Below are 27451 nucleotides of genomic sequence, written 5' to 3' on the forward strand. Positions count from 1 at the left end.
TCTCTCTCTCTCTTTTTTTTTATTTGAGTCTCTGGAGCACACAGTAAACAGTCATTTGGTTCTCAGGGCCCTGCAAATTGGTGTTTATGGTGTAAGGACCAGGACTCTCCACCCAAACACGGCCAGCTGGGAGGGAGGCACTGGGCTGGGTAGGGATGGCATGCCCTCCCGCCCTTAGAGGCCCAGCAGTGGGAGGGCTTTTCCTCCATTCTAAAGGAGGAGGCAGGTCTGCTCCCCACAACTCCTGATGCCTGCAGTCCAGCCTGAGGTGAGGAGCCATCGGGTTCACCCACCAGCACTGGGCCAGCACTGGCCAGAATCCTGTCAACTGGGTGCTTGTGTGGTTGGAGGGGACCAATACTTGAGGCATTGCAGTTAATCCAGGAGGGCTTCTAGGAGGAGGTGAGTCCCCATGGCAGAGGCACGAAGGCTCACCAGGGCCCTCAGACTCCCCAGCTCTGGGGAAAAGCTTCCATCTCCCTCAACTTCCTCCAAGTCCCTACGGCAGAAGTTGGGACTCTACATATAATATCCTCTCCCAACCACAGTGGCCATCTGCAGAACTGAAGACAGGAATGTGGGGAGGCCCCGGCCTTAATGCAAGGGGTTGGACTGTGGAACCCCAAGACAGCAGTGGGGAGGTCTTTTGTGAGAAGGGGACTTCCCCACCTGTCTGCCCCTCACTCGACAACTGGACTGCAGAGAGACAGGCAGGCCCAGGCAGAACCTCCATCAGGGCTCAACAGCCATCCCAGATTCTTTAGCTCCCTCCACTGCTGACAGCAGGGGTTCGTCCTCTACCTCACCTGGCTCCGTGGCTTGCTCAGCCTGTGAGCCTGCAGCCTACAGAGGCCAGGAGCCGTAGGGAAGGCTGTTTGATGTTTGGAGTTTGGAAGGAGCCCCATAGATCACAAGTGCTTCTTCCTCCAGTGTGCTTTTAGTTCCCAGGTCTGGGCCAGAGAACAAGAACCTCAGGAACAGAGGATACAGGTCGCAAATCTCCAAGACAGCTCCCTCCTCTGCTCAAGAACCTTCCATGGCTCCCCAGTGCCCACAGGTTGGAGTTGGAGTGCATTAGCCTGCACCTCTGACAAACTAGTCCCACTCTGAGCTGAAGGGGGCCTCTAACCCATGGATGGGGAAACTGACCTGGGCAAGACACGACTTGCCCAAGGGTACTCAACACCTTAGTCAGGACAGAGTCTTAAGGAAAGCTGAGCCTTCACATCATACCTTCCGGTCCCACCTGCAGTTCCCTCTCATCTTCCTTTATCCTTGCCGCCATCCTTCCAGCTTCAGACACCCCCTGGCTGCTGCTGCAGCCTTCTCACCACCATATTGCCATAATCTTTGGTGATTCCTGAATTAGTGTCCCCTGGGGGCCCGGGAAAGTCAGTGCCTGCTGCACCTCAGGGGCCCATGCAAGGCAGAGGAGGAGCTGTGTATGTGCTGCATATGGGGCGGGGGATGCCTCTGGTGCCAAGCTGGCCCATCCCCAGGGCTGTTAAGCCTCTTTAGGGGCCCTGGCCAGCTCCTAGGGCCCAGCACTCTCCCCAACTCCAGCCCTTGGGCAGGCCAGTCTGAGTAAGCCAAACTAGTACCCCAGAATGTTTCAGGGTAATGTCCCCTTACCTGGGAGATTTGGGAGTGACTGGGGCACCTGTAATGGGCCAGCTCTACAACTTGTGTCCTCAGTATCAGCTGGCCGTACAGTGATCCCAGGGGAGTCCCCATATGCACGCCCATCATGGAGTGTCACCCCTGTTCCCACATCAGGGTCCCCAGGAGGTGGCCATTAGGAAGGGCGCCCCAGGACAGGCTTTGTCTGAGCCTCTCAGAGTCAACAGCACATTGAGGATGGGCGGGATCTGTGTGCTGGGTCACTCCTACCCTGGGAGCAGGTCTGGGTGGGAAGTGCTCAGGAAGGACAGGTTCTGCCTGGGACAGGATCAGGGTCAGCCTGAGGTCAGAGGTCAGAATGGCAGATCAGCACTGGGCCTGGGGCAGGATGGAAGGTCAATCTGAGGATGGAAGGTCAGTCTGCCCTTCGTCTGTCTCCAGAGGGCTGATCTTCATGGATGTCCCCCATGGTGTGGGGGATGGGTGGCCTCGCCCAGACTCCTGGACACCCCTGTGGGCGCAGCACCAGCTCCCTGGCCCCTAGCCCACGCCTAACCCCCTCAGCTCCAAGTCCCTCACCCGGCAGAGTGCTGGGCACTTCTTGGGCCATCGGGGGGCTGCCCTGGCCCTGCCCAGCGGCACACAGTTTGCCAGTGCTTGTTTGACACTATTTCTGGGGGGGCGTGGAGGTCGGAGAGTTCTTGCCCCTCAGATGGGGAGGATGGACACCCCAGCCTACAGCTGATGTGGGGAAGGTGGTGGGGCTCAGGGCCAGCACCTACCCACTCAGGCCCAGGAGGACAGTGTGGCCACCTCTGGCAGACAGTTCAGCTCAGCTCGCCGCAGGGTAGCCTCTACTTCCCTCTGAGCAACAAGGGTGCAGCCCAGCTCCCAGGTGGCTGTGAGGGTAACACTCAGGTGGGGCACTGCGGGTGAGGGGGACACTGCAAGTGAGGGTGACGCAGGTGGGAAGGAAAGGATGCAAATGGGAAGGATACGGGTGGGGACACTGCTGGGGTGGATGCTGCAGGTGGGGACAACACAAAAGAGCACACTACAGGTGGTGCTGCACGCAGCACAGGTGGGATGCCTCAGGCTAGGGCACACACACGTTCTCTGCCTCTCTCCCTGTCACAAGGCCTGACCTCTGGGGGTGAATGAACCTGACCCCAGCTTTAGCCCCTCCCCTGGCCTGACCCTCAACTGTGAACTGAGCCAAGCCAGGTCCACAGGGATGCTCCTGCAGCTCAGTCCACTGCTGAGATGTGAAGTGGGACAGGCCACCACCCACTCTGATACGCTCCCTCAGCCAGCAGGTTTAGGAGCAGGTGCGACTGCTTCCTGCTTCCCCTCCTATGGGGCCTGGAGTCCCTGAGCGGGCCCCTGGATTGAGGGGCGTGAGGACACACCCAGGCCCTGGAGTAGGACTGGGGGCCTCTCCAGGGCCCCCCCCTTGCAGCACTCCAGCTGCAGCTCGAACCTAGCATAGCCCGACATGCTGGCAGGCAGGAGGACCGGCCCAGACAATACCCAGCCCGGACAGGCCGCCGGCACGGCCGGCAGTCTCCAACTCGGGGGCCATTCCAGCGTCAGGTGTTCTTTTTAGATTTTTCTTGCCCCATTAATGAGGAACAATTTCTCTCTAGGACCAAAAGCAATGCCAGGCCTCCTCATACCACCTGGCCAGCCTGCTCAGGCTCCCCTAGACCTCCCCTCCCCGCCATCAGCTCCTCTGCTGGAGCCTCTGGGCCTGAACTCTGAATGTTGCCCTGATGCCCAGGCTCTGGGAAGGCAGGCAGGCAGGCAGGCAGGCAGGCAGGCAGCCGTCCCTTTGGGCAGTGACGAGGCACTCTGGTCTACAGCGGAACAAGGCCTGCTTTTGTCAAGGACTCAGCCTTCCTCACCTGTCCATCTCTCTCTCTCTCCAGCCAGGCCTGGGGACATGAGGCCTTTGAAGTTTCAAATCACAGACTCGGACATCCCTAGCTGCTCACCTTGTGAGCCTCCCTTCCTGCTGGTCTCCTTCATGGGCTGTCCACCCCAATTAACACACCCGGGGAGCTAGGAGCCCTCCAGAGCAGTCCTAACAGGGAGTGGTAGGAGGTGTAGCCCGCCCAGGAAGAGGCTTGAGACACCCCCCCCCCCCGCCCACAAGAAGAGGGCTCCTCAGGGCAGTTGCCCAGCTGGGCTTGCAGGTAGAAGGCAGGCTGCTTTAAAGGGCAGGGTCCACCCACCCTGGCCTGGGAGCCAGAAGCAGTGCCCAAAACCCCAGGCTGGAGTCAGGACCTGGCACAGACAGGCTGGTGTCCCCAGAGACAGCCTGCTCTCATTCGCTGGGAACAGCAAGCCACTTTACAGCCTTAGGATCTCTGCAGGATTTTCACACTCTTGGAGAGACCAGAGCGGGGGGCACGGAGCCTAAGGCCCAGTCAGGGTGACAGGTGTGGGGGCAGCCCTCCAGGGCACAAGGCAGGGTGCACGCAGACAGTCCCTGGCCGCAGAGGCTGAGACACCACCATGCCTTCAGCTGGGTTTTTAATTAACCTCAGCCACTCTGAAGGGCCCCAATTAAGTGGAGAATGTGATGGCAGAGTGGGGTCAGGCAGAGGGATGGGTTTTAATTAAAGCACAAAGGGTTCCCAGCCAGGGTGGCGTGGCCTGGGCAGGAGCGCCCCCACCTGACTGCCTTTGCCCCAGTCTTGCTCCAAAGGGCAGTGGTGCACCTCAGAGTGAGCACTGCCTGCCCGTGGCTGGGCAGGACAGAGCGTGGCCCCCGCAGGGCCTGAGACCTCTCATCCAGTCTGTGTGGCCCAAGATCAGGCAGCTCCTCTCTGAGCCACTGTCCTTTGCTGGCTGTCCCCCTGCTCTCCCTCTTACCTTCTGCACTGGAATAATCAACCACATAGTGAGTGTCCATGGTGTGTCCGCTGCAAAGGCCCAGCTAGGTGGCAGGTGATGGACAGAAACAAACAAATAAATGTATCGAATATGTTCGTGTGCAATGGAGGAGAGCGGAGTGAGGGGCCAAGAGAAGCAGGGAGGGCTGTTTTAGCTGGGGAGTAGGGCAGAGGAGCACAGGTCCGTGGAAGGAGGGAGGAAAGAGGGACTGAGCTCATTTGGAAGGGGGCAGTCAGTTCAAAGGCCCTGGAACAGGACCCAGGGCCCAGCTGAGCTGCGTGATGCCTGCAAAATCGAACGAGAGGGAGCCAGGTGACAGAAGGCCACAGGCATGAGGGGCTTTTAGCTTCACTCAGGGGGACAGGGCCACATGGGGCTTCTGAGCAGGGCCATTTGCGAGGTGCCAGTAACCAGGCTGCCTGCCCCCACCATGGCCCAGTCCCCACTCTGCTTGTCATCCAGGCTCCCTAGCCTTGCTTGATCAGTGGGATGGGAAGTCCTTGTGAGCCGTGACTCTTGCTTCTGAGGATGGTCTCCACCAAGGCCTGGGCCTACAGCTGGCTGGGGGAGGTGGTGGCGGGCAGGCATGAGTCCTGCCCCACAGCTGCCTGTCTTTCTTCAGGGCAGTTTTGCAATAACTGCAGCTGCAGGCCGATATTCTCCACGCCTGGCTTCCCCCAGACACTGGGCTTTGGGAGCGATGAGTGAAGGAAGCAGGGCTGGGGGGTGTCTTCCAGTATCAGCACGGGGCTGCCTCTAGTCCTTTCCCTGGTCGTGCTCGGGGCTGCAGGGCAGGGGGCACCCAGGAGGGGACTGGTCTCACTCCAAAAGCCAGAACCACTACAAGGTACGGTGGTCACATCAGAGGACACATGCCCAGTGGTGGACACACACCAGCTGGGCAGGCCAAGTGGCTACTTGCAAGATGTGTGCAGACATCACCTGGACAGGCAGGTGATAGGAAAGGGGGTTGTCCAAGGGGCCCTCATCCTTTCAGCCCCAGGAACCAGCCTGTATGAGGCCCTGGGCAGACCGTGACAAATTTCCACAAACGTGGTAGCTAAAAACGACAGGAATTTGTTCTCTCCCAAGTTAGGAGGCCAGAAGTCTGAGGTCGAGGTGTTGGCAGGGCATGCTCCCTCCACAGGCTTAGGGGCAGATCCTTTCTGCTTCTTGTAGCAACTGGTGCCCCAGGTATCCCTTGGCTTGTGGCTGCATCACCCCAATATCTACCTCTGTTGTCATGTGGCCATCTCTCCATGTATGTGTCTTAAATCCTCCTTTCCCTTCTCTTATAACACTTGTCATCACTTGCCATTGGATTCAGGGCCCACCCAATCCAGGATCATCTCATCTCAAGGTCTTAATCAATCACGGCTGCAAAGACATTTCCAGACAAGATCCCATTCTGAAGTTACGGGCGGATGTGACTTTGGGAGGATACAACTCTACCCACTGCAAGGCCTGTGGGGTAAAACTGCTATACCTCATGAAGGACTCCAGGCCAGCAGATGTCACCAAGATGCCCGTAGGTCCTAACCCCCAAGAACCGTGAGATGGCACATACAAGGACTGTCATTTTAAGCTACTGAGGTTTGTAGAACTTGTCACCAGGCCAGAGAACGGGAATCATCTTTTCCCTTTCCAGAGTTTTTGGGACCCCAAATTCACTAGATGCCCCCCAGCCCAAGTGGGGGTCCTTCCCTTCTGCTGTTTTCTGTCTGGGGTCAAAAGGGGGAGAAGAGCCCCCTGAGAAGGGCAGAGATTCCAGCCCCCTCAAACCTGGGGGTGAATTCCAAGAGAAGAGCCTGGTGCAGGTAGAGTCTAGGGCTGCACCCCTCACATTCTGCGTGTCCCCCACCGAGACCCATGCCCCAACCCCCCATCCACCAACTTACTGGGTGTTGTGGCTCCACACCTTGGTCAGCCTTGCCCTGGTGGCCTCCTCCCGCTGCCTGCCTGGCCTCCCCAGCCACACTGCAGGGACCACCAGGGAAAGCCCCTGAGTCATCGGGGCTCCTCCTGCCCTTCAAATTCCAGCCCGGACTTCTCTGCTGGCCCTGCTGTTTTGCACCTGTCCTTATCACATCCCCAAGTGGGGCCTCTCTCCCACCCCTACTGGCCTCATCCAGAAGCCAGAGCAGAGAAGCTGTATAGGAACCAGGGACCCCCTATTAGGCTGGTGAAGCCCATGGGCCCCTTCTCAGAACAAGGTTTCATCATTGCCTAAAATACTTAGTGCAGCGTTACAAACAAAACAGACCCAGTTATCAAAAGCTTTAAGACCTTTGTGCCACGTGACTCTGGGGGTGACAGGTTTCTATTACCTTGATAGGGGCGACAGCTCCCTAAAAGTGCAGTTAGAACTTTCCACATCTCCAGTGTGTGCTTCAGAAGTCCCCTTCCTCCATAAAGCCAGAAGACATGGAAATGAAGTGTTGCGCAGTAGGGGACACAAAATGAAGCAGTGTCTTCTATGTTCCCCTGAGTTATCAGCACCCAAGATGACAAGGTTGGCTGCGGGCTGACAAGCTCTGCGATTTCACGTGAAAATGTCTTGATGTTGCTGTTGCCGATAACAGCATCGGTCAAGTGCATACTGCTATTTGGGAATGTCACCTACACTCGAAGTGGGAGGAATGCTAAATGTCAGTTAAAGGGTCCTAAAAACAAAGGTGTTCTTTTAGCACGCCAGTGGGAGGCCCACTGAATGGGGGCCCCTTGTATTCGGCTTACCTGCCGTCTGCCCGGACATGGAATGAGACAGAGAACCAGGCAGGAAACACCCTTGCTCAGTGGAGTTGGCCTTCCAGCGAGGACCACAGTGTCCAGGTGAGTCAAGAGCCTGCAGGAACCGCCCATTCCAGACAATGTTCTGGGCAGAGGGAGAAAGGCGCTGGGACAGGAATGGTCCTGGCCTGTCCCAGGAATGCGAAGGAGCCCTGGGAGCTAGGCCAGGGTGAGGGGGCCATTGAGGAGTTGCAGTGAAGGGAGGGACCTGAATGAGATGGAGAAACTGAGGCAAGAGCAGGTAGGCTCAAAGGGTCCTGAGGTGAGAGAGGCCCCAGAACTAACCCTCTCACATGCGTGGAACTGGGCCATGGTCCTCACACTGCCGCCTGACCGCTGTGTGGCTGCGGACAAGCCCACCCCTGTGCCAACCACAGGCTTCCCACATGACCTAACTGGCCCCAGACTTCAGACCAGGCCCAGGACAAGGGGAGGGATGCTGGGGGTAGGGTGGGGAAACGGGCACGGGCATGGAGGCTGTGCCAGCCCCCCTCCTGGGATCCACACCATCAGAACAGCTGTGATGATTCCTGCAGCCTGCCCCAGGAAGTACATGCAGGAGGATGGGCTCTGAGAATGGGCCTGGAGGAGAAGGGACTGGGGCTAAGCAGAGGGAAGGGTGGGGCCCTCTCTGCACCCCACCCCTGTCTGGACACAAGCCTGTCTCAGGGAGACAGGGAGTCAACAGAGAACAGCCAAACGGAGCCAGGAGCACGTGGGTGAGTGCCGGTAGGCAGAGGACCCCCATCCCCCGCCACCATCCAGGGATGTCTTTAAGAGGATAAAGCTCTGCACCTAAGTCCTGGATGCTGTTAACCAAGCAGGGAGCCCCCTATCACTGGAGGAGTCCAAGATAATGCTGCAGCCTTCAGGTGTACTGAACGCCCAATGCCCCAGAGCCAGGGGAGGAGTGAAGGCTCTGGCAACAGGCATGTTGGGGTCTGAGTTCCAGGGGCTCAATCCTAGCTGTGTGACCTTGGGGGGACCTGTAACCTCTCTGACCATAAGTAGCCTGGCATGAATGCTGCCCACCTCTCAGGTGCCACATACAGAAGTTGCATGAGGTACCTGCCAGGCTGGGGGGTCCTGGAGGATGTAATCTCCTACTCCCCCTTCCTCCTGCCTCTGCCCCTTTGCTCTCACTGGTCCTTCTGTCCCTCCAGTCACCTTCCCCAGGGGGCCTTCTTGTTCAGCATCCTTGTGGCTGACCTTGTCTTTAGACTCAGGGACCCCCAGAGGGGAAGATCTCAACTGCAGACCCTAGCCAGGCCCCTGCCCATGGTCAGGCTGCAGGTGAGGGTTTGGGCTGGGGGCTTTGATCCTGATAATGGAAGTGGGCTGGGATAGCGGCAGGCTGTCTAGCCTGCTCACCTTGCCCCCTCTTGGCCAAAGCTGGGAAGGCACTCTGCTCCATCAGTTCCCAGTGCGTCCATCTCTGGGACCTAGGAGCAGGAAGGTCCTAGCCCCTTTGTGTGGGCACCAGGGCCTCATTTTCCCTAGGTAACTTCTTGGCACTTCCTGGCTCCTTAACAGGTCTCCTGCCAGGGGAAGGGGTCCTTCCCCTGATGTGCCCATGCTGGACCCCAGATACTCATCTGGTCTGAAAAAGCCCCCTTTTCCCAAGGGGGACCAAACCAGAACAGAATCAGGAGGAAGGTAAATTAGGTATCCTGGAGGTGGGTACATAGGAATCCATATTATTTTTTAAACTGTGTGTATATCTTTCACATGCTCCTTCAGAGGCTAAGGTACAGAGCACAGACTAGTTCTTCTGAAAGTGTAGAGTTCTGGGGGAGGCTGGGGCTCGAAACAGGGGACTGGCTGGGTCTGACTCACAGGGCCAAGAGCCCTCAGCTTCTCAGGAGAGGAGGTCATCATGTTTGGGACAGGGGGGCTACCTAAGAGGATTGGGAAGCCCCAGGGAGGGCTGGTAAAGCCCCATCCACCCAAGGCCAGCAAGGAGGCCCTGTCCAGGAGTAGATGGGTGAGGGGCACAGAAAGGGGACAGGAGGCTAACAGCACGCTGCACAACACCTCAAGGCTTTCCTCTGCCAGGCAGGCCCCTGGGCCAGGGCTCAGGTGATGGCCCTGCTTTGAGCCCTGCACAAAAAGCAGAACACTGGGCGAAGAGCCCCCCCCAGTAATGTCCCCCACCCCTAGTAATGTCACCAATGCCTCTTAATTGGGGGACCCTTCATAGCAGCAGACGGGTTGCAGGGGAGGGGGCTCGAAAAGTAGATAGGAGGGGGGAGGGTAAAGGGACCCGGCGTTAGGGAGAGGCCACAGTGAGGTCCCAAGTAAGGGCCACAGTCAGGCCCCTGAACCTGGAGAACGTGGAGAGGGACGGCAACAGGCCTCCTCTCCCTTCAGATCAGCCCAGGGAGGCTTCCCAGAGGAGGGGGCTTTCCCTGTCAGCCACCTGGACCTTAGCTCAGCGGCCACCTCGGGACAGCGCTGTTCCCTGCCCAGCTGTGGTTCCCTGCTCCGCCCGTGCCACTAGACGCCTTCTTTATTTGATCTTGCGCCTGTTTCCCCGGGTCAACTTCTCCGGGGCGCACGGCGCCGCATGAGTCACTGCGGTCACGCGGGCCGAGGCCGGGGAGAGGAGCTGGCACCCCAGCGCTGCCGACCCAGGGCCGCAGAGCCCTTCCCGGCCTCAGTCTCCGAGACCGCGAAATGGACGTGTGAACTCAACCCTTGGCCGTCCACTGAGAGCTGCGCGCAGACGCAACCGGACTCTGCCGGGGAGGAAGGGGTAGTGGGGAGCAGGAAGGGGGCGGAGGTGCGCGCAAGCGCAACGGTGGGCGAGGCGTAGTCCCAGGGCCCCGCGCCTGCCGGCGGTCCATCCCCACCTCCCGTCCGGAGTCTGCGCGTGCGCGCCGCAATGGGGAGTGGGCGGGACCACGAGCGGGACCGCCTTGTTCCCCAGCGTCCCCTGCGGCAGCAGGCACTGACGTGGCCGCCGTCAGAGCCGCCATCTTGTGGGAGCGAAACCAACGCCTGCCTCCGAGCAGCAGCAGCGCCGCGGCCGCCGAGGGTGAGGCTGGGCCGGGGCCGAGGCGGAGGCGGGGGCGGGGGCCGAGGTGAGGCCCTGCGTGAGGTTCTGCTGGGGCGGAGAGGGCAGAGACGGGGGCCAAGGTGAGGCTGGGCCTGGCGAGAGCCGAGATGAGGCCGGGCCGGGGGGTCGAGGCGGGGGACCGCGGGTCGAGGCGGGAGGCCGAGGTGAGGCGGAGTCGAGGCTGGTAACCTAGGCCGGGCGGGGACTAGGGTCGAATAGAGGCCCGGGGTTGAGGTGAGACTGGACCCGGTCGGGGATTGAGGCCGGGCTGGGGACCGAGGCGAGGCGGGGTGGTGCGGAGGGCTGGGCCAGGGTTCGAGGCTGGGACGGGGGTTGAGTCGGGGCCGAGCCGGGTCAGGGGCCGAGTCGAGGCAGGGCGGGGGTCAGTCGCGCCGCCCGCACCCCCAGAACCGCTGGGACAGGCGCCCGGAAGTCCGGGCCGCATCGCGGGCTCTCCAGGAAGCCCAGCTTCCTGCTCCGCCTGCGAGGCCTCCTGCCTCGGGGTCGCGAGGACCAGGAAACTGAGGCCCGCGGCCCGGGACGCGGCCAAGGTCACACGATGCCCAGGGTTTGAGCCCAATTCCTGTTTGCTCCGAGAACAGAGCTTCCGAGGCGGGGCGGGGCCCGGGTTCCTGGGCGGGTGCTGTGGTCCTGGGGTCTGAGTGGGAGCGCCTGTGGTCCCAGGAAGCTCCCGCTACCCGCGCGACGCGCCGTCGGCTTTGTAGGGCCCCTTTATCCAAGCTTGCTGCAACCCCGGGATTGTTTCCTGGATGCCTTTGGCGTGGATAAGAACACTCTTCCGAGCTGGTAAATCGTTAACCTAGCTGTGAAACGACCTATCTGGGGCTAAGGCAGCCTCCCAAGCAGAGTGCCCTAAAGCTTGTCTTGTTGCCCGATCCAAGTGGTTATGGGAGGTAAAATGGTAGCTTTGTAGTAAGACTTGGCAATGAATTACAAAATACTTAAAATATTTGTTAATTAACTGAGCATTTTTGAGCTCCTCAGAACACCAAGTTGGTATTTTAAATGAATGGAGCAAAATTGCACAAGAAGTCATTGACAGGAGACAGGGAATTCGGACGCTTTGAGAGTAGTCCCGGAAGTCATTGTTGGCTGTGTAGTTGATGCCACTACTGGTGGTGGAGTGGTCAGCTCTAGTTCTTGTTTCAGAACTAGTGGTCAGCATTTTTTTCTGCCAGCTGTTTGCATGGTTGATCCTGTGTTTCTGGCAGCCTGCGTGTGTCTGAAGGAGTTTGAAATGCCACGGTGCATGCTGTGTGTTGTCGTTAGAGTTTTCATCAACCATCAGGAGTGGCCCAAACTAAGAACTTTGAATACATGGTGTTGCTAGTTGGGTCCAAAATTAAGAGGAATTGAGTGTGTATGCGTTCATCACAAATCTAGCCACTTTGTTAGAGTGTGCTGTCTCCTTCCCATAAAGGTTTTCTCTGCTTAATGGGTAGTGTCCCTGTTCAACAGGAATGTCCTGCTGAAAATAAATCCGTATCACTTGGACGTTAGAAATCTGCTATTTCTTGTGAGGGCAGTATTCAAAATTGCTACTTCAAAAAGATTTAAAATAGTTGGTTTGGGTAGTAGCTGACTCACATGCTATCCGCTCATCATTGTAAGAAAGTTAGTAGAAAGCAAAAGCTGGTTCTGCGCTCCTCACAGTTCTGGTTTTTAAATCATGTGGTCTAGCTATTTGCTTTGCCTCTTGCGCAATGTGAAGAGGACACTCAGACCTGTTCAGCCACCTCTGTCAAAGACCAGACAGGCTTGAAACTACAGGAAGGTATGTCTATTTTTCTGTTTACTTTAGTAAAGTTTGGTGCGGACCATCAGCCATTGAGGTGATCCTTAGAGTCAAATGGCCATAGGAATAAACCTAACGAAGGGGGAAAACTCTTGTGCAAGTTCGTAAATGTATTATTTTTGAGAGAGTTGAATCCATATTCTTCGTATTCTTCAAATTGAATATCGCCTTCATATATCAATTTAAATCTGTTCTTGATCACAGGTCAGACAGACCAAGCATTTCTGCAGCCTTCCTGGGGGTTGTGGTCACTTACTGACCTAATGTTCAGACCCTGGATGGCCTGGGCTTGCTGTACCATTTAGGACCATCTCTGTGCATATTGTCCCATAGATGTTCTCCCCTTTAACCTTCCAACCTTTATAGAATTAGGAGAATGAAGGAAATAAAATGCACATCTGTCAGAGTTGGTTGGGAAGGAAACATGAAAAATTCCGTTTAGTTGGGATCTTAAAATTAGACAAGAACTTGCCTCTTGTCATCTGTTTTCTCCTCATTGGTGTGGATGGTGTTCGAGATATCTTCCCGGCACCATGTGAAGTGGTGTTTGGAAATGTTTCTGGCCTAATAGTGGGTTATATGTAACCCTTCTAAGTAAAGGCAAGTAAAGGACAGCTTGGTGGGGGGAGTGTGTGTTGAGGGGGATGATTTCAGAGTGTAAGTGCGAGATGGGTGGTGCTTTATCCTTAGGTTCTTATCCTCTCGTGATTGTTATAAATTCTTTAAAATAGAGTTGTGCCACATCTGTTACAGCTATCCAATGGTATCACTATTCTGGAAGGTAGTTCAGCATTCTTAGATGGATCAGATTTTAAATGTGGCAAAATTTAACACAAAAACATCAAAGCTCCTTACTCTGAGGAGAGTCTTTTAGGCCCTTACTCAGTCCTACCACCCCGGCTTCCTTACATGAGTGGGGAGGAATGATGAAGCTACCTTTTGAAGGGACTAACTTCCATATTCCTAACAAAGCCGTGTTTCCTGGTTTTTGAATACATTGGAAGCAAGAGCTTAGCAGTCTGTCATCAACAAATAGAAAAGGAAGAGTGGGGCTTCTTACTGACTCAAGAGAAAGGAAAAACCATACAAGGCAGGCAGATTTTATACACATAGCAATGGGGGTGACTCTGTTCAGGAGGCAAACATTTATACACCTGAGACCACAGGGGTGACTATTTGTATGCAGCATAAATTAATGGAAACCCCAGTTATGATCTATGAATTGTCAGACGTTAGAAATGTATATTTTAGAAACATAAATTAATGTTTAATCAGAATTTAGTAAGTTTTGCTCCTCAAAGGAATACTAGCAAGCTAGAAGAGTTTGTTTCCCAAAGGGCAAGTCATATGGAAAATAGCTAACATCTTTCTATTTGTATTGTACATCAAATTATTTCTGCAGTGCCAGTGTGGGAGCTAAACAGAAAGCTTACTGGTTCTAGGTTTCTGAGATCCTGAAAACTTTTAGCGTGAAGTTTTTGAGTATCCTGTCAGTTTTGACTTAGAAGCAAATGGACAAGAAAACAATTTCAAGATTCTGTCTAGACTCATTTATGAAGAGTAGGAGTGAAGGCAAAGCTATATGTGTCAGCATTTTGATTACAGGATTCAGATTAAAAGGTGTCTTTAAAAACTGTTGTTTTAACAGTGCATTTTCCTGTGACGTTTCCTGTCATCTATAGATGAGCATGCAGTTCCTAATTAACTGATTGAATCCATTAATTTGTATTTAAAATACTATATATCATTTGTCATTTTGGGTGATGTAACTTTGCTTAAAATAATTACAGCTTTTAGCATTTCTCTTCTATCAAAGTGATATGAGATATTGCAAATTCCTGGGGAGATCACTGAAAATGTATTCTTAGTAGTTTCAGGGACCTGAGGGCAGGTTTAGGAAGCAGGTTGTGTACACACCCCTCCTGGTGTATTGGACATGGCTGAGATGCACATGTTTGTCCTGAGTACTTAACTGTATCTCTGCAGCCCTGATTTCCTCCTCACTAGGATGTCAAAGGAATGTTCAGATTTCACCACATCCGTGTTTACTTTTAAACCAGTATGAAATTCGTTGTTGATTTATAGGTTTTTTTTTCTGACAGACTTATTTTTAGGGAAAGCATATTTGTAGATGTGTATGATTAATCTTTTTACTTTTTGATCCCTAAGGGCCTTGATAAATGTTCTTTTATGATTCTTTTCTCCTCTCCCTGATGGTGAATTCCTTGGGTCCCCAGAAGGGTGGCCAGCAGAGGAAGATAGGGAGATGGATGGAGGAAGGTGGATGAGTTCTGGGTAGAGGAGATGCTACTGGCAGAGTATAAGGCTGGGTGGAGATGCAGGGCCATGGCAGTAAGTGGGATGGAAAGGCAGGCCAGCAAGATACAGGAACACAAATGGGCACTGAGTGTGGCTAGTGAGACCTATCAGGAGGATGGGGGAGAGGGTGCCATCTGGGCAGAGGTGTAAACGATTGGGGGCCTTGTGAGTCTTTGGGGGAAATAAGAAGCTTCTCCCGGGTTGGGGAACAGTAAAGGCAGAAGCCCTGAGGTGGGAGTGCATATCATGGTTTTGGAGACCTGCCAGGAGCAGAGGAGGGGAAAGAAGTGTGCCGGTGTGTGCCAGTGGTCTTTGGAGGGGTAGCCCCAGAGAAAAGGTATTTTGGGAATTTGTGGGAGGATTTGAGGCTCTGTCAAAGAGGGGAGGCAATGCTGGTATTTAGTACATTTAGCAGCAAAAATACATTCTGTCTGCATGACTTTCATGTAGGTGAAAAATCTGTTTATATCTTGAACCTAATTATGTTTATGTACAGAGTCACCTTTTTTTTTCATGGTTTTAATAGATATTCTGAATCTTCCAGGAGTGAATCTATTGTGTAAATCAAGGGTGATTTTTTTGTTTTTTTTTTGCAGAATCTTACCAAGAGTTGTTCTCTGTTTCCAGGAAAAAGAACAAACAAACCAAAAAAACTGCCTCATGGACATAACAGGCCCTGAGTGTCGTGAGATGCCGGTACATGCTCTAGTAGTGTGCGTTTGTGGCAGTCTTCATTAGGTGGTAGTCGGACTGCCTCCCTTGAATTTACAGTGTGATCGTGACTAGTACTGAAGCCCACATTTTGTTATATGTCACCGTCTTTCATTTCCCTATTACATTTTAGTTGGGGCAACAGGGGGTTTTGTGCAGTCTGGTGTGTATGTTGGTTGTATTGTTTGCTAGCTTCCTTTCTGGATGGTAGAGGTGGTGCTGTGAAATGCCATGGCGTGCCAGTTCGGATCTTTTTAAGGACACTGACTTCATCTGACTTTTCCTTACACGCCCCTCTTGCTGGCAAGAACACCTTGTGGGGTGGAAGCTACAGAGGGGAGGTGAGGTGGCCGGGATCAGGCAGAGGGGGATAGTGGTGGGGAAGCACCTTTTCAAAGGGCGAGATAATGGAACTTGCCAGTGAAGCAGATAGTTTTGGAGAGGAGAGGGACAGAGAGGGATTGTGGGTGTCTCCAGGGTTTGGGTCTGGAGAACTGGAAGGAAGTTGCTCAGGGTTAGAGTAGGGAAGGGTGAGTCCTTTATATTTGAGTATTGGATTCCCAAGGGACATCCGTATGTTGAGGAGCAGTAGAAGTCTGGAGGTGAGAGGAGGGTCCAGCTGGGGTCCCATATAGGAGGCTGTGTTCCCCTGGGGGTGAATGGCTGGAGAGGTGCAGAGCTAGGGAGTGAAAATGTGAGACAGTGTGGTGGGACTGCTGGTTACTGGGAGGTTTTAAGCAGAGGATGGCATGAGCAGTTGTGTAAATGACGTTTCTGTTACTCCAGGGCTGCCCTGGATTTGAAATGTGACCAGAGGTAGGAAGAGGCCTATTGAGAGGTTGCTGTGGTTGTTGGGGCCAAACATGGGAAGTTCCCACAAGGCCCTGGGCCTGCCAGCAAGGCCAGCTTCTTGGAGAGTCAGGCAGAGGGAGTCCCGAGTGCTCCAAGCTGGTGCACCTCTAGGTGCTCCTAACGAGGGTCACAGGAGGGGCAGGTCTGGCAGGGGGCTTGCTTTAAAGGTAGGGGGATCTAACAGAGGCTCTCGGCCACTGCTGCACTTTCCTTTTTGTGTTCTCCAGAAGCCCATCTCTCAGAAAAAGTCAAATTTTTTAAATTTTATTTTTAAAATGAAAGTTCCCTGAAAACAAAAATCAAGTTTTGCAGATTGGTTTAACCACTCAGAAAGTTCCCGGTGCTGAGAAAGCCTCAGGAGGCTGCCTGCCACTCTGAGAATTTTGAGGAAGAAGAACTGGGCACTCTGACAACTCGTAGTTGGTCGCAGTTCCCTTTTTCTTCAAGGGTGTGGAGAGGGACTCAGCAACGCTGGTCCTCCAGAGCCCCACCCTGGTTCCCAGAGAGCGCTCTGCACCTGCATCGTGGGTGCGAGTGACCTCTTGGAAAAGGCCCCAGCACAGAAACTGCAGGGGCTTCTGCGTGGTGATCACATAGTTGAAGACGTGGGGTATTTTTACAGAAACAAATTAATGTGATTTACTTCACAGCAGAAATCAGAACCCTGGATCGCCTTCTCGTCCTTGTTCTCCCTACCAGAACTGAAACACAGGCCTGTGCTGTTTGACCGGTGTTCCTGCCGTTTCTGTCAGGATCACAGAGACTGAGGCTTCAGCAGCCCGAGGGTTGTGAATGTGTGTGTGTCTGCATGCTGAAGCTTCTGGCTGCATTGAGAGGGCTGCAGTGTAACTGGATCAGCCTTTGACATTGCTGGACCCAGAGGCCTCTAAGAACTGGTCATTGAGATGAGGTGGAAGGGTGAGCACTGTCACCATTCCATTTCTGTTTCACCGTCTGTTGGTTGGATTCACAGAGTGTTGTTGAGTGTTTGTGTGCCCAGAGCTGTTCTCATTACACAGCTACTCCTTAGGCTAGTGTGATGACTGTCAGCCCCATGATGTGTCAGGGGTGCGCTGAGAACAGTAAAGAGAGGAGAGGACCCTTCCTTGTGGAGGGTGGCCTTCAGAGATTGAGTGAAGGGCTTGGAGGGCCCAGCACGGAGAATCAGCGTGGAGAGGGGACTGGGAGCACAGTGGAGGTCAGAACATGGGGCTGAGCGACTTGCTGAGGAGTTCCAAACCAGTGATCCTCTGGTTGCAGCTGGGTTGGATTGAAGTACAAATCTAACTGACTTCCAAAGGGCCACTAACTTGCAGAATTAGTAAGGACCCCGTGGGTGGTAGGACACTTTTCAAGATGTCTGTGTGGTTTCAGGTTGCCTGTGGTTTCAATTCTACTTTGCATTTTAGTCATAAATTACTTTAGTTTCTTCCATTTTCAGTTGAATTTATTGTACATTGTATGTTGTGAGGTTGATGCAAATTTGTGTTTTTGGTGTTTTGAGTTTTTTCCAGCAACAACTTCTTCAGACTAAATTGTACTTGTAGTCAGATAGAGGGTATCTGTGTCCCTACTGCCAGAGAAGTACTCATTAGGGTCCAGACTGCTGGCTGCTTCACAGTGGGGGCCCAGGTGCCCACCACCAGCTCTGTAGCACCTAGAAGCCGTTCCATCACTGTCACCCCATCCCATGGGCTAGCATACTCAGATGGTCCTGCATAGCTTTAGGGGGCCAGGAATGTAGGTTTATTCTGGAAGGAAGTCCTCTTGCCCAGGGACAGCTCAGGGAGAAGAAAATCAAGGAGCAAATCAGGGAGCAGCCAGCCTCTACCACCAGGACAAACGTGCAGAGCAGTGAGCGATGCTCCTGACACAGCATCTGAGTGAGGTCTCAACTTGTGTGTATCATCAGCTCCTTGTTTCCTTCCTATTGAAGGCCATGGGATACTTGTGTTAAGAGGTCCTACGACCGACCATGTTTATCGTTTTCATGGGCTAGTCTATCTGGATATTTGCTCCCATCTGTAGATTTCTGAATGATTCGTGTTTGGTAATGTGCTTTGAAGACAGTTATGTTAAAAAAAAAGTAAATAAAACTTTAAGACTGAATAAGGGACAGTTACAAAACAAATAAACATGTCCATCAGTTAAATGCTTTGGTTTTTGTAGTTAGTGGTAAGTAGGATTGATTACAGTTATGCTGTTTCCATGTTTGCCTTGTGGTTGGTGTGCTCATTCCATTAGACAATGGGCAGTGGCTCTTGGGTGTTCATGTTAGTGTAGACCAAGAGCTGGATTCATAAATAAAACTCATTTTTTGTTGTCATTTTAAGGATTTCATCTTGAATCTTAAGCTGGCAAAGAGTGATCTAAATTACATTTCACTGGTTGCTCTTCCTAAGAATCAGACCTAACAGGAAATGCCCCTTCCTTGAGCTCTGAAAGGAGGCCAGTTGCAGAGCAGTGCTGTTGGGTTGAAGACCAGCCCTCCGGGATTAGCATAGAGGCCTCTGGGTTTCTGGCAGACAGCCTCCTTCAGGGCTGTGTGTATGGGACTGCTGCTTAAAGGCCGGGTCTGGTGCTTAATTGATTCCTGCAAAACATTCTGGAAGTTTTATTCTGAAACACAAAAAACAGTCTCACTGAAACTCACTTCTAGATGTAGACCAGAATTACACAGTTCTGGAATGTTTTTGCATGTTCTTTTGTTTATTTTTTTTCTTTGTATTAAAAGTTTAGAGTTGGGGTTGGTGAAATGGGTGAAGGTGGCCAGTCATAAGTAAGTCCAGGAATGTAAAGTCCTGGTAGTTCACCATACTGTGTTGTATATTGGAAAGTTGCTAACAGTAATCCTTAAAAGTTCTCATCACAAGGAAAAGAGGTTTGTGACTCTGTGAGGTGATAGGTGTTAACTAGGTTTTTTTGTGGTGATCATTTCAGTATTTATATATACACATATCAAATCATTATGTTGTACACTTGAAAATAATGCCATGTGTGTGTCTGTTACATCTGAATAAAACTGAAGAGAAAAAAAAGAAAGTTCAGTCAACTTAATTACATCCATTGAGTGTCTTAGGCTGCATATTCTTTCTCCTGAGCATGTTGTTGATTCTTACCTTCATCACAGTTGTGTTAGGCCTGCGAGGTGTATCCGCCTATCACTAGTATTGATGTGTACAGTTTTCTCCTAACACTGAAGTTTATAAAATAGTGACAGTATGTAATGCTCAACTCAATTGCAGGAAAATGTCAGAGCTACAGAAATGAAGTGTTGGATTAATAGGCAGAGTAATGGCTTAAGACTTCATTTAGATGATGTGCTGGAGTCTCAAGTTAATGGACAAAAAAGTCTTGACTTTAAAAACGGCAAAAAGAGAAAAACAGTTCTGATGTCACCTAGCTGTTCATTTGAGTGGGGGATTTATCCTTGTGACCTTCATTTACTGAGGGACCGTAGCCTCCCATCATGTCTGAAGCACAGAGTGGAATCCAAGCCCTTGGTTGTTTCGCTTCCCTGGGGCACATTTTCCAAGCCTTGCTCTAGGTTGGTGGTTTCTTCTTCCTAGTGACTCCCAGCAGTTTGGGTCATCTTGATATCGTTGCTTAAAAGATTTTGTTAAATAAACCAGCTCTAACAGTTTCAGAAAACATGACCAACTTTCCTTCCACATAGGCAAGCTGCACAGCTCTGAATGTAGGGGAGGGCTGTCCCTTGCTTATCCTGAAACTCTGAGGCTTGTTAGGAGATACAGCGGGCACAGGTAGAGGTCATGGATACATTTATTCCTCTTCAGTGGCTAAACCAGTTACTTTGGATTCATTTATTGGAGTGGAATGGGTGTAAACTCACAGCTCTGCACCGGCTTTGCCAGGGAAGCCTGTGGTTGGCCTAGGCCTAGGAGATCCTTGCATTCAAGAAAGTAACCAGCTAGTTGTGTCCCATTCTTTGCTGTAATGTCAAAATGCCACCCTATCATTGTTTTTGGTCCTAACCAGAAAAGGGAAAAAACTTGTTCTTAAGGGGCTGCCACTGCTTAGAGCTTTCTGTCTTCAGGGGGAGAGATGTGCTGCTGTTACAATTGCATCTTCTGGTGGGCAGGCGCAAAGGTGCACACTCAGGCGGGCACGAGGAAGGGCTCTTCTAAGAAAGTCAGGGTTTTCACTGCTCACAAATACCATCATTATGATGAACCTGAAAAACAGGTTTTGACCTGAGTGTGAGGGATCCTGGTGGAGGAAAGGGTGAAACAGGCCTAGGCTGGGTGTCCTGCAAGTTAGAACCTGTGCTGAGAGGCCCCAGAGCAACTCCAGTGGTCACTGTTGAACTTTTCCACAGAGACAGATACTGTGTTAGGTCAGAAGCTGCCAGGGTCCCTGAACCAGATGCAGGGTGGGTATAGATGCTTGTAGAGTGGGAGAGACCAAGTGCTATGTGTGGTAGCATCTTAAACCCTAGAAGTTGTGCTCATCCCCATCCAGGTTTGGCCACCAGATATGTGGCCCGCTTCCCCTTTGGGCATCCAGGACCTAGGTAAGTTGAAAAACCGTGTGTGGAGGGCCAGGACCACGTTGGTAATCAGGACTCAGCAGACTGCTGGGCCAATGCAGACACACTGGGCTCTGGGGGAACTGACAAGGGCATGACAGGAGGAGGAGGCTGGCAGACTGCTCAGGGTCACAGCTCTGCCCAATTGCATTCTGAGGCTGACATACAGATTGTGGGCCAGCTGCTGTGCCCAGTTTACCTAGACTGTTACATTAGTCCCATGTGGGGGTTGAGGAGAACGCAGATAACCTTTACATACCTTAGTGCCAAGGTTTTTGTGTCAGTTTGTATGAACAGTGTACTTTAATGCCTAAAACAAGCATAAACAGCAGTCTTCATCCTGCCTCCCAGGGACAGCCCCTTTCATGCCTCTCTGTTCTAAATGAGCATGCTGATACTGTTTCACAGTGTGTCAGCTTTGGAGGATGAGGGTTGGCCTTGATACCCCAAGTTCTGGCCTCGGCTTCTTGATACACAGCAGCAACAGGCACAGTGTCATGATTGAATAAATATTGCTCACTGCTGAGTCCAGTAGTGACTGGCTTATGTTTTTCCTCAGGAAGCCTTAAAATGACTTCTTTTCATTTTCATCCGTGTTTTTTTTTTTTCTGCATACCTGTCATTAGCTTTTTCCATTTCCCCTGGAATTGCCAAACCCCATGTTTAAACCACATAGGTAACATGTTCCTCTTTTCCTACGGCCCTCCTCCTGCTCCACCTGTGCTGGCTGCTGTTCAGGCCTGCCTGCCTCTGTTTCTCCTTACGTCACCTTGGGGGGCTCCCCTGGCCAGTGGCAGCAGCCACAAGAAGGCGTGTGTGAGGCCTTGCACTTCTGACCTTCTCTTTGTTCTGCCCTTTCTCTGAATCCATACTTTGGCTGGTGCAGAATAACAGGTTGAAAGCACTGTTTATGTCTCTCTTTTGGGGGAGCAGTTTTAGGTTAACCACCTAATTCAGGGAAAGGCACAGAGATTTCCTATACATACAGCGCCTTCCTCACTGTTCATATCCCCCACTAGCGTGGAGCATTTGTCACAATTGATGAACCTACATTGACACACCATCATCTAGGGCCCATAGTTTACCTTGCGGTTCTTGGTGTTGTGCATTTTGTAGGTTTGAACAAATGGATAATGACATGTATCTACCATTGCAGTGCCATGTAGAATAGTTTCACTGCCCTAAAAATCTATGCTCTACCTATTCATCCTTCCCTTCCTCCTAACCCCTCACAGCCACTGAAAGGATTTTTTTTTACCGTCCCCACCGTTTTTTGCCTTTTCCAGAATGTCACATAATTGGAATCATACAGTATGTAGTATTCTCAGATTGGCTTCTTTCACTTCGTAATGCACATTTAGGTGCCTCTATGTCTTTTTATGGCCTGATAGCTCATTACTTTTTAGCACTGAAGGATATTCTGTTGTTTAGATGTACCTCAGTTTGTTTATCCGTTCACCTGCTGAAGGACATTGTGGTTCCTTCCAAATTGTGGCAGTTATAAATAAAACTTCTCTAAACATCAGTGTGCAGGTGTCTGTGTGCATGTTACTTTTCAGTTCCTTTGGGTAAAATACCAAGGAGCATGGTTACTGAAAACATACTGGTAAGAGTATGTTTTGTAAGAAACCTCCAAACTGCCTTCCAGATGGCCGCACCATTTTGCATTCCCACCAGCAGTGAAGGAGAGTTCCTATTGCACCACATCCTGCCAGCAGGTGTTCTGGATTTTGGCCTTTGGTCATTCCTTCTAATAGGTGTGCTGTGGTAGCTGATTTAACTTGCATTTCCCTGCTGACATGATGGGCATCTTTTCATTGCTTATTTGTCTTCTGTAAATCTTATTTGGTGAGGTTTTCATTAAGGTCTTTGGCCCATTTCTTAATTTTTAAATTTAATTTAAATTTGTTTTCTTACTGTTGAGTTCTAAGTGGTCCTTGTATATCTTGGATGACAGTCCTTTATCAGATGTATCTCTTGCAGATATTTTCTCCCAATCTGGCTTTGTCTTTCACAAACGATAAACCAGAAGTTTATCGTTTTAATGAAGTGCAGCTTATCAATTCTTTCTTTCATGGGGCTGTGTCTTTTGGTGTTGTATCTGAAAAGTCATTGCCATACCCAAGGTAGCTGTTGGTCCTTTAAATTGCTCCCAGTTTTCCCTTTTTTTAATTATGTGCGTGTGTGTTTGTTTTTTCACTTTGGCTGTGAGGTCTGCCATGTCTGTGTCCTAATGTCCTGTTCTTTTTGTTTTGTGGACACCAGGTCTCCACCATGTTGATGCCAAAACCATGTGTGGGTTGGGAGTTTTGTTTGTTTTTTGTTTTTTTTCTTTTTAAATAGTCTCTCTTCTGTTTTGCTTCCCTCCAAATGACTTGTTTGTTTCATTCGCTCCCATTGGGGGCTTTTTAAAAGGAGTTGGGGGCCTCCAGATTCAAGAATCTATGGTTTGTTGTTGGTGGGCTTTTTTGTTTGTTGTTTTTTTTTAATTAAAGAATCCATAGGTCCTTGCTTTGAGGCCTCCGAGTCTCATGCGTGCCTCCCTGTTGACTTTGCTCTATCCCTCTGTTTCCAGTACAGTGCAAGCCCATGCCCTCCTCTGCCTGGATTGCAGTGAGAGCCCTTGGTTCTGTTGCTCCAGAAAGGCCCCTTGACTCCTGCAGGGCTGAGCGTGAGCACTTGGTCATGGTCAGACCCCACCAAAATTATCTTCTCCCACCCCCACCCCCCCAGCTTTTCTCTTTGTCCTTTTGAGTCAGTCATCACTTTTATTTATTTATTGTTAGTGATTTTAGGAGTAAACTGAGATGAGTATATGTGTTCATTTCATTCTGTCTTCCATAATTTAGCCTTTATATTTGGGAAAATTGGCTGTTTGCAGAAAAGGAAATGTCATAATAAAGATCTTTTTAAGTTTTAATTTTACAAATAGTATTCAAAACCAAAAATAATTTCAAAGTGTCAAAAGTGCACTGAAGCCTGTGGAAAGGGGTCCACTGGGCACACCTAGGACTATTTGAGCATCTAATTCACAATAGGGTGGCTGGTTCTGACCCACTGAGTAACCTGGGAATACATGAGTTTACACACTATCAGTACACGGAGAACGGAATGGTGGTTCCTTGCAGTAGAATGGTAACTAAGCACTGGAAGGAATGACTAAGTAGAAAATCACCATTTGACAGTCCTTATGGCAGTAATTCCGCCGGGAGATGTTGGAGTGCTGAAGCCAGAGGGTAGAGGTTGGATGCGCGTAGTCACCCAGTGCTCTCTGATGACTAAGGCAGAAAGTAACGTACAGTGGAGACCTGTCGACTTCACCTGAGCCTGTCATCAGAGGTGATGTGGTGTGGTGGGGATCTGGGGCACACCCCCCATGCGGGGTGCAGTGGGGCCTGCCTGTGGTGGGTGCATATCTGTGTCCTCCATGGAACTGGCCCCTGACCCCAGCAGTGTCCGTCCAAAGTCTAAAGACTGGGGAGCTCATGGTGTGCAGGGCAAGGCCCCTTCCACCAGCACCCTCCCAGTGGTCAGGTATGAGCAGCTCCCCGCCTGCTTAGAACAAGCTGTTTTTGGTTCAGTTGGTTTTCTGTCAACAAAGTTTTTTCCAGTTGAAGGTTGCCCAGCCCTCCACAGCTTGGCTTCACCTCAAGGTGCTAAAAGTCCAGGTTCCTAAGCAATCAGCATTTGAGAAAGTGACTGTTTGTCCCTAAGGCCTTTTTGGAAATAAAAAAAAATTGAAGAATCAAAGTACTAAGCATGGAGAAGCCAGGCCTGAGCAGTTCTGGTCATTTGGGGGCATTTAGAATAGGAGATCCTCTCTTCCATGAGCCCACTCCCCCACAGCTATAGTCAGTTGTCCCTTCCTGCAAATCTGGGTGTCTGGGGCCAGGCTCTAAACTTAGTCCCAGCCAGCTCCATGGTGTCCCAGTGTTACTGCTCTCCTGAGGGAGGGGAGCCTGGGGGGAGCTCAGGCAAAGCATGCACATTCTCATGCAATTATGTTGCTGCACCACGTGGACTTCCTCCTCTCTGGCACAGTGTTGACCACAGCTCACAGGGAAGTACCCCCCTGACAGGCTCCCCAGGGCCACTGCTGTGGCCTCATTCTTGGACTGAATGCTGTGGTGTGCTGGCCTAGAGCCCAGGTTTTCCCATTCCCCAAGTCCTGCCTGCAAGGAGCTAAGCGCTCAGCATGTTAGTAAAGGTTGGCTTTTGGTTTCTGCCATGGGCTCTCCCAGCTGCTCATGCACTGGTTGTCTTAACATTAGACTGTTTCACTGAAACGTGGGGCAGTTGGGAGACATGGTGGAGTCTTGGAGTGGTTATTTCTGGTCCCATGAAAAGTTCTACTTTAGATTGTGGAGGATCTAGCATTCATTTGAAAGCCACACCTCCTCACACGTGTTGGACATTGTGCCCCACAGTGGCAGGTTGAAGGACTTAGAGGTAAGTCGCCCTGTGGCCTTGGGTGTCACTTTCTGAGACAGCGTCAGTGGCTGGTTCAAATTCCGATTAGCCCTGTTCCTAAGAGTCCCGTATTCTTCCTTTTAAGGGTGATCTGAGGGCTCAAGAGACAGGTGGGGAGGATTCTTTTTCTTTTGCTTGGGAGCAGGAATTTTGTCAGCTTATGCCTTGTGAAGTTTTCAGGAGAGAGCAGGATGTGTGTCTGTCTGTGGGTGGTCTCCGAGTTGCTCCTGTTCTGCTGGCCCTGGGCAACACAGAGAGACCTGGGACTCCTTGTCTCTGCAGGTTTCTCTGGCCATTGTTGCTCCCACCAGTCTACAGCATGGGGAATATCTTTGCGAACCTCTTCAAGGGCCTTTTTGGCAAGAAAGAAATGCGCATTCTTATGGTGGGCCTGGATGCTGCGGGAAAGACCACCATCCTGTACAAGCTGAAGCTGGGTGAAATTGTGACCACCATTCCCACAATAGGTGAGGAGACTGGGTCTTGGGAGGCTGAGGGGGCAGCAGGTGCTCTGTGGAGGGGCTCACCCTGGGCCTTGCTCTTCCAGGCTTCAACGTGGAGACTGTGGAGTACAAGAACATCAGCTTCACCGTGTGGGACGTGGGCGGCCAGGACAAGATCCGGCCTCTGTGGCGCCACTACTTCCAGAACACACAAGGTGAGTGGGGGCCACTCATCACACCCTTCAGGAGGGGGTCCGTGGCCTGTGGGAGAGTCAGGGGTGTTCTCAGTGCCTGCACTGCTGACTGCCGTTCCCTTGCAGGTCTCATCTTTGTGGTTGACAGCAATGACAGAGAGCGTGTGAACGAGGCCCGCGAGGAGCTCATGAGGATGCTGGCAGAAGATGAGCTCAGGGACGCAGTTCTGCTCGTGTTTGCTAACAAACAGGTACACGTGACTGAGCCACCCTGTGTGCTGGCGGTGAGCTCATGCCAGGCAGCTGGCCTCTTGGGGCTGGGGGTCTGAGGACGGGGGTCACAGTTTGGGTGGAGAGGGTTCGTGCAGTCTGCTTGACGCATGGCCGCTGTGCTTTCCCCCCACCAGGACCTCCCCAATGCCATGAATGCAGCCGAGATCACGGACAAGCTGGGCCTACACTCTCTGCGCCACAGGAACTGGTACATTCAGGCCACCTGTGCCACCAGCGGGGACGGGCTCTATGAGGGACTGGACTGGCTGTCCAATCAGCTCCGGAACCAGAAGTGAGCTGTGCTCCTCTCTCCTCCCCTCTCACTCCCTCCTTCTACCCTCGCTTTACTCTCATGTGGCAAACGTGCCCCTGTGGTGTGAGTGCCAGAAGCTGTCTCCATGGTTGGTCACAGTGTGCTTCACCATGCTGTAAATGTGCAGACGCAGCCTGCAACTGGGTTTTTATTTAATGTAAATAGTTTTTGTTTCCAATGAGGCAGTTTCTGGTACTCCTATGCAATATTACTCAGCTTTTTTTATTGTAAAGAAAATCAACCCACTGTTTAGTACTGAGAAGGGATTTTAGGCACACGGGTCATCCAGGAGTCGCTGTTTCAGACGAGCCCGATGCTCCTCCTCTGGGCTTTAGATCTGTGTTGAGATCCATTTTGGTGGTTGGTTTTTAACCCAAACTCAGTGCATTTTTTAAAATAGTTACAAATACAAGATAAGGAGAACACTTGAACACACAGAAGGGAGAAATGTGCCTAGTGTAGGTTCTGCAGTAATGGCCTGAGCCCAGTCCACCAGTGGTCTTTTTCCCCTTGGGAACATGAAACGGGGCAGAACCAGCCATGATCCATTCTGCATGGTCACAATAGGGTCCCTGTGATTCGCTCTGTCTCGGGTCACCCCACACCCCATAGCGTTTGTGCTTGTGTTTGTGCTTACACAGCGGCCCAGGAGATGGGCTGGAGGCTGCAGCCCCCGCTCTCAGACCCCCTGGAGAGACCCCGGCCTTCTCTTGGGTCAGCACGGGCACTTGGGTCAGAACGCTCTCGCTGGCCTGCCCTGGGCCCTCTGGGGTCTCACCAGCAGGAGCGTGGGCAGTCACCCTAGAGCCCCAGCCCCTCAGAGCCCCTGTCTACATGTGCTTTCACCCCCTCAGCCTGCAAGGGTCGGATTTGCCATTGAAAATGAGAACCTCTACTTTTTTCTTTTGTATTTTGATAAACACTGAAGAAGCTGGAGCTGTTAAACTTTATCTTGGGGAAAACCTCAGAACTGGTTTATTTGGTGTCGTGGAACCTCTTACTGCTTTCAATACACGATTAGTAATCAACTGTTTTGTATACTTGTTTTCAGTTTTCATTTCGACAAACAAGCACTGTAATTACAGCTATTAGAATAAAATCTCTTAACTATTTCATGGCTCTCCCATGTTTGGGTGCCCCTGACT

General features: G+C 51.6%; 1 protein-coding gene across 5 annotated transcripts; it reads left to right on the forward strand.

The window, feature by feature from the left end:
• Positions 1–259: 259 nt before the first annotated feature.
• On the forward strand, positions 260–27418 carry ARF1 (ARF GTPase 1). 5 transcript variants are annotated; one of them, XM_072952389.1, is made up of 5 exons: positions 260–402; positions 25366–25550; positions 25631–25741; positions 25847–25971; positions 26128–27418. In XM_072952389.1, the coding sequence occupies exons 2-5, from the start codon at positions 25403–25405 to the stop codon at positions 26287–26289; spliced, it is 546 nt and encodes a 181-aa protein (XP_072808490.1). In that variant the 5' UTR covers positions 260–402; positions 25366–25402; the 3' UTR covers positions 26290–27418. The 5 variants fall into 5 exon arrangements, with proteins under 5 accessions (XP_072808490.1, XP_006218822.1, XP_031527978.1 ...); XM_006218760.4 differs by lacking the exon at positions 260–402 and adding an exon at positions 10222–10345; XM_031672118.2 differs by lacking the exon at positions 260–402 and adding an exon at positions 10257–10391.
• The last annotated feature ends 33 nt before the right edge of the window (positions 27419–27451 follow it).

Source organism: Vicugna pacos, chromosome 3 (assembly GCF_048564905.1).
Source record: "Vicugna pacos chromosome 3, VicPac4, whole genome shotgun sequence".
Classification (NCBI taxonomy): Eukaryota; Metazoa; Chordata; class Mammalia; order Artiodactyla; family Camelidae; genus Vicugna; species Vicugna pacos.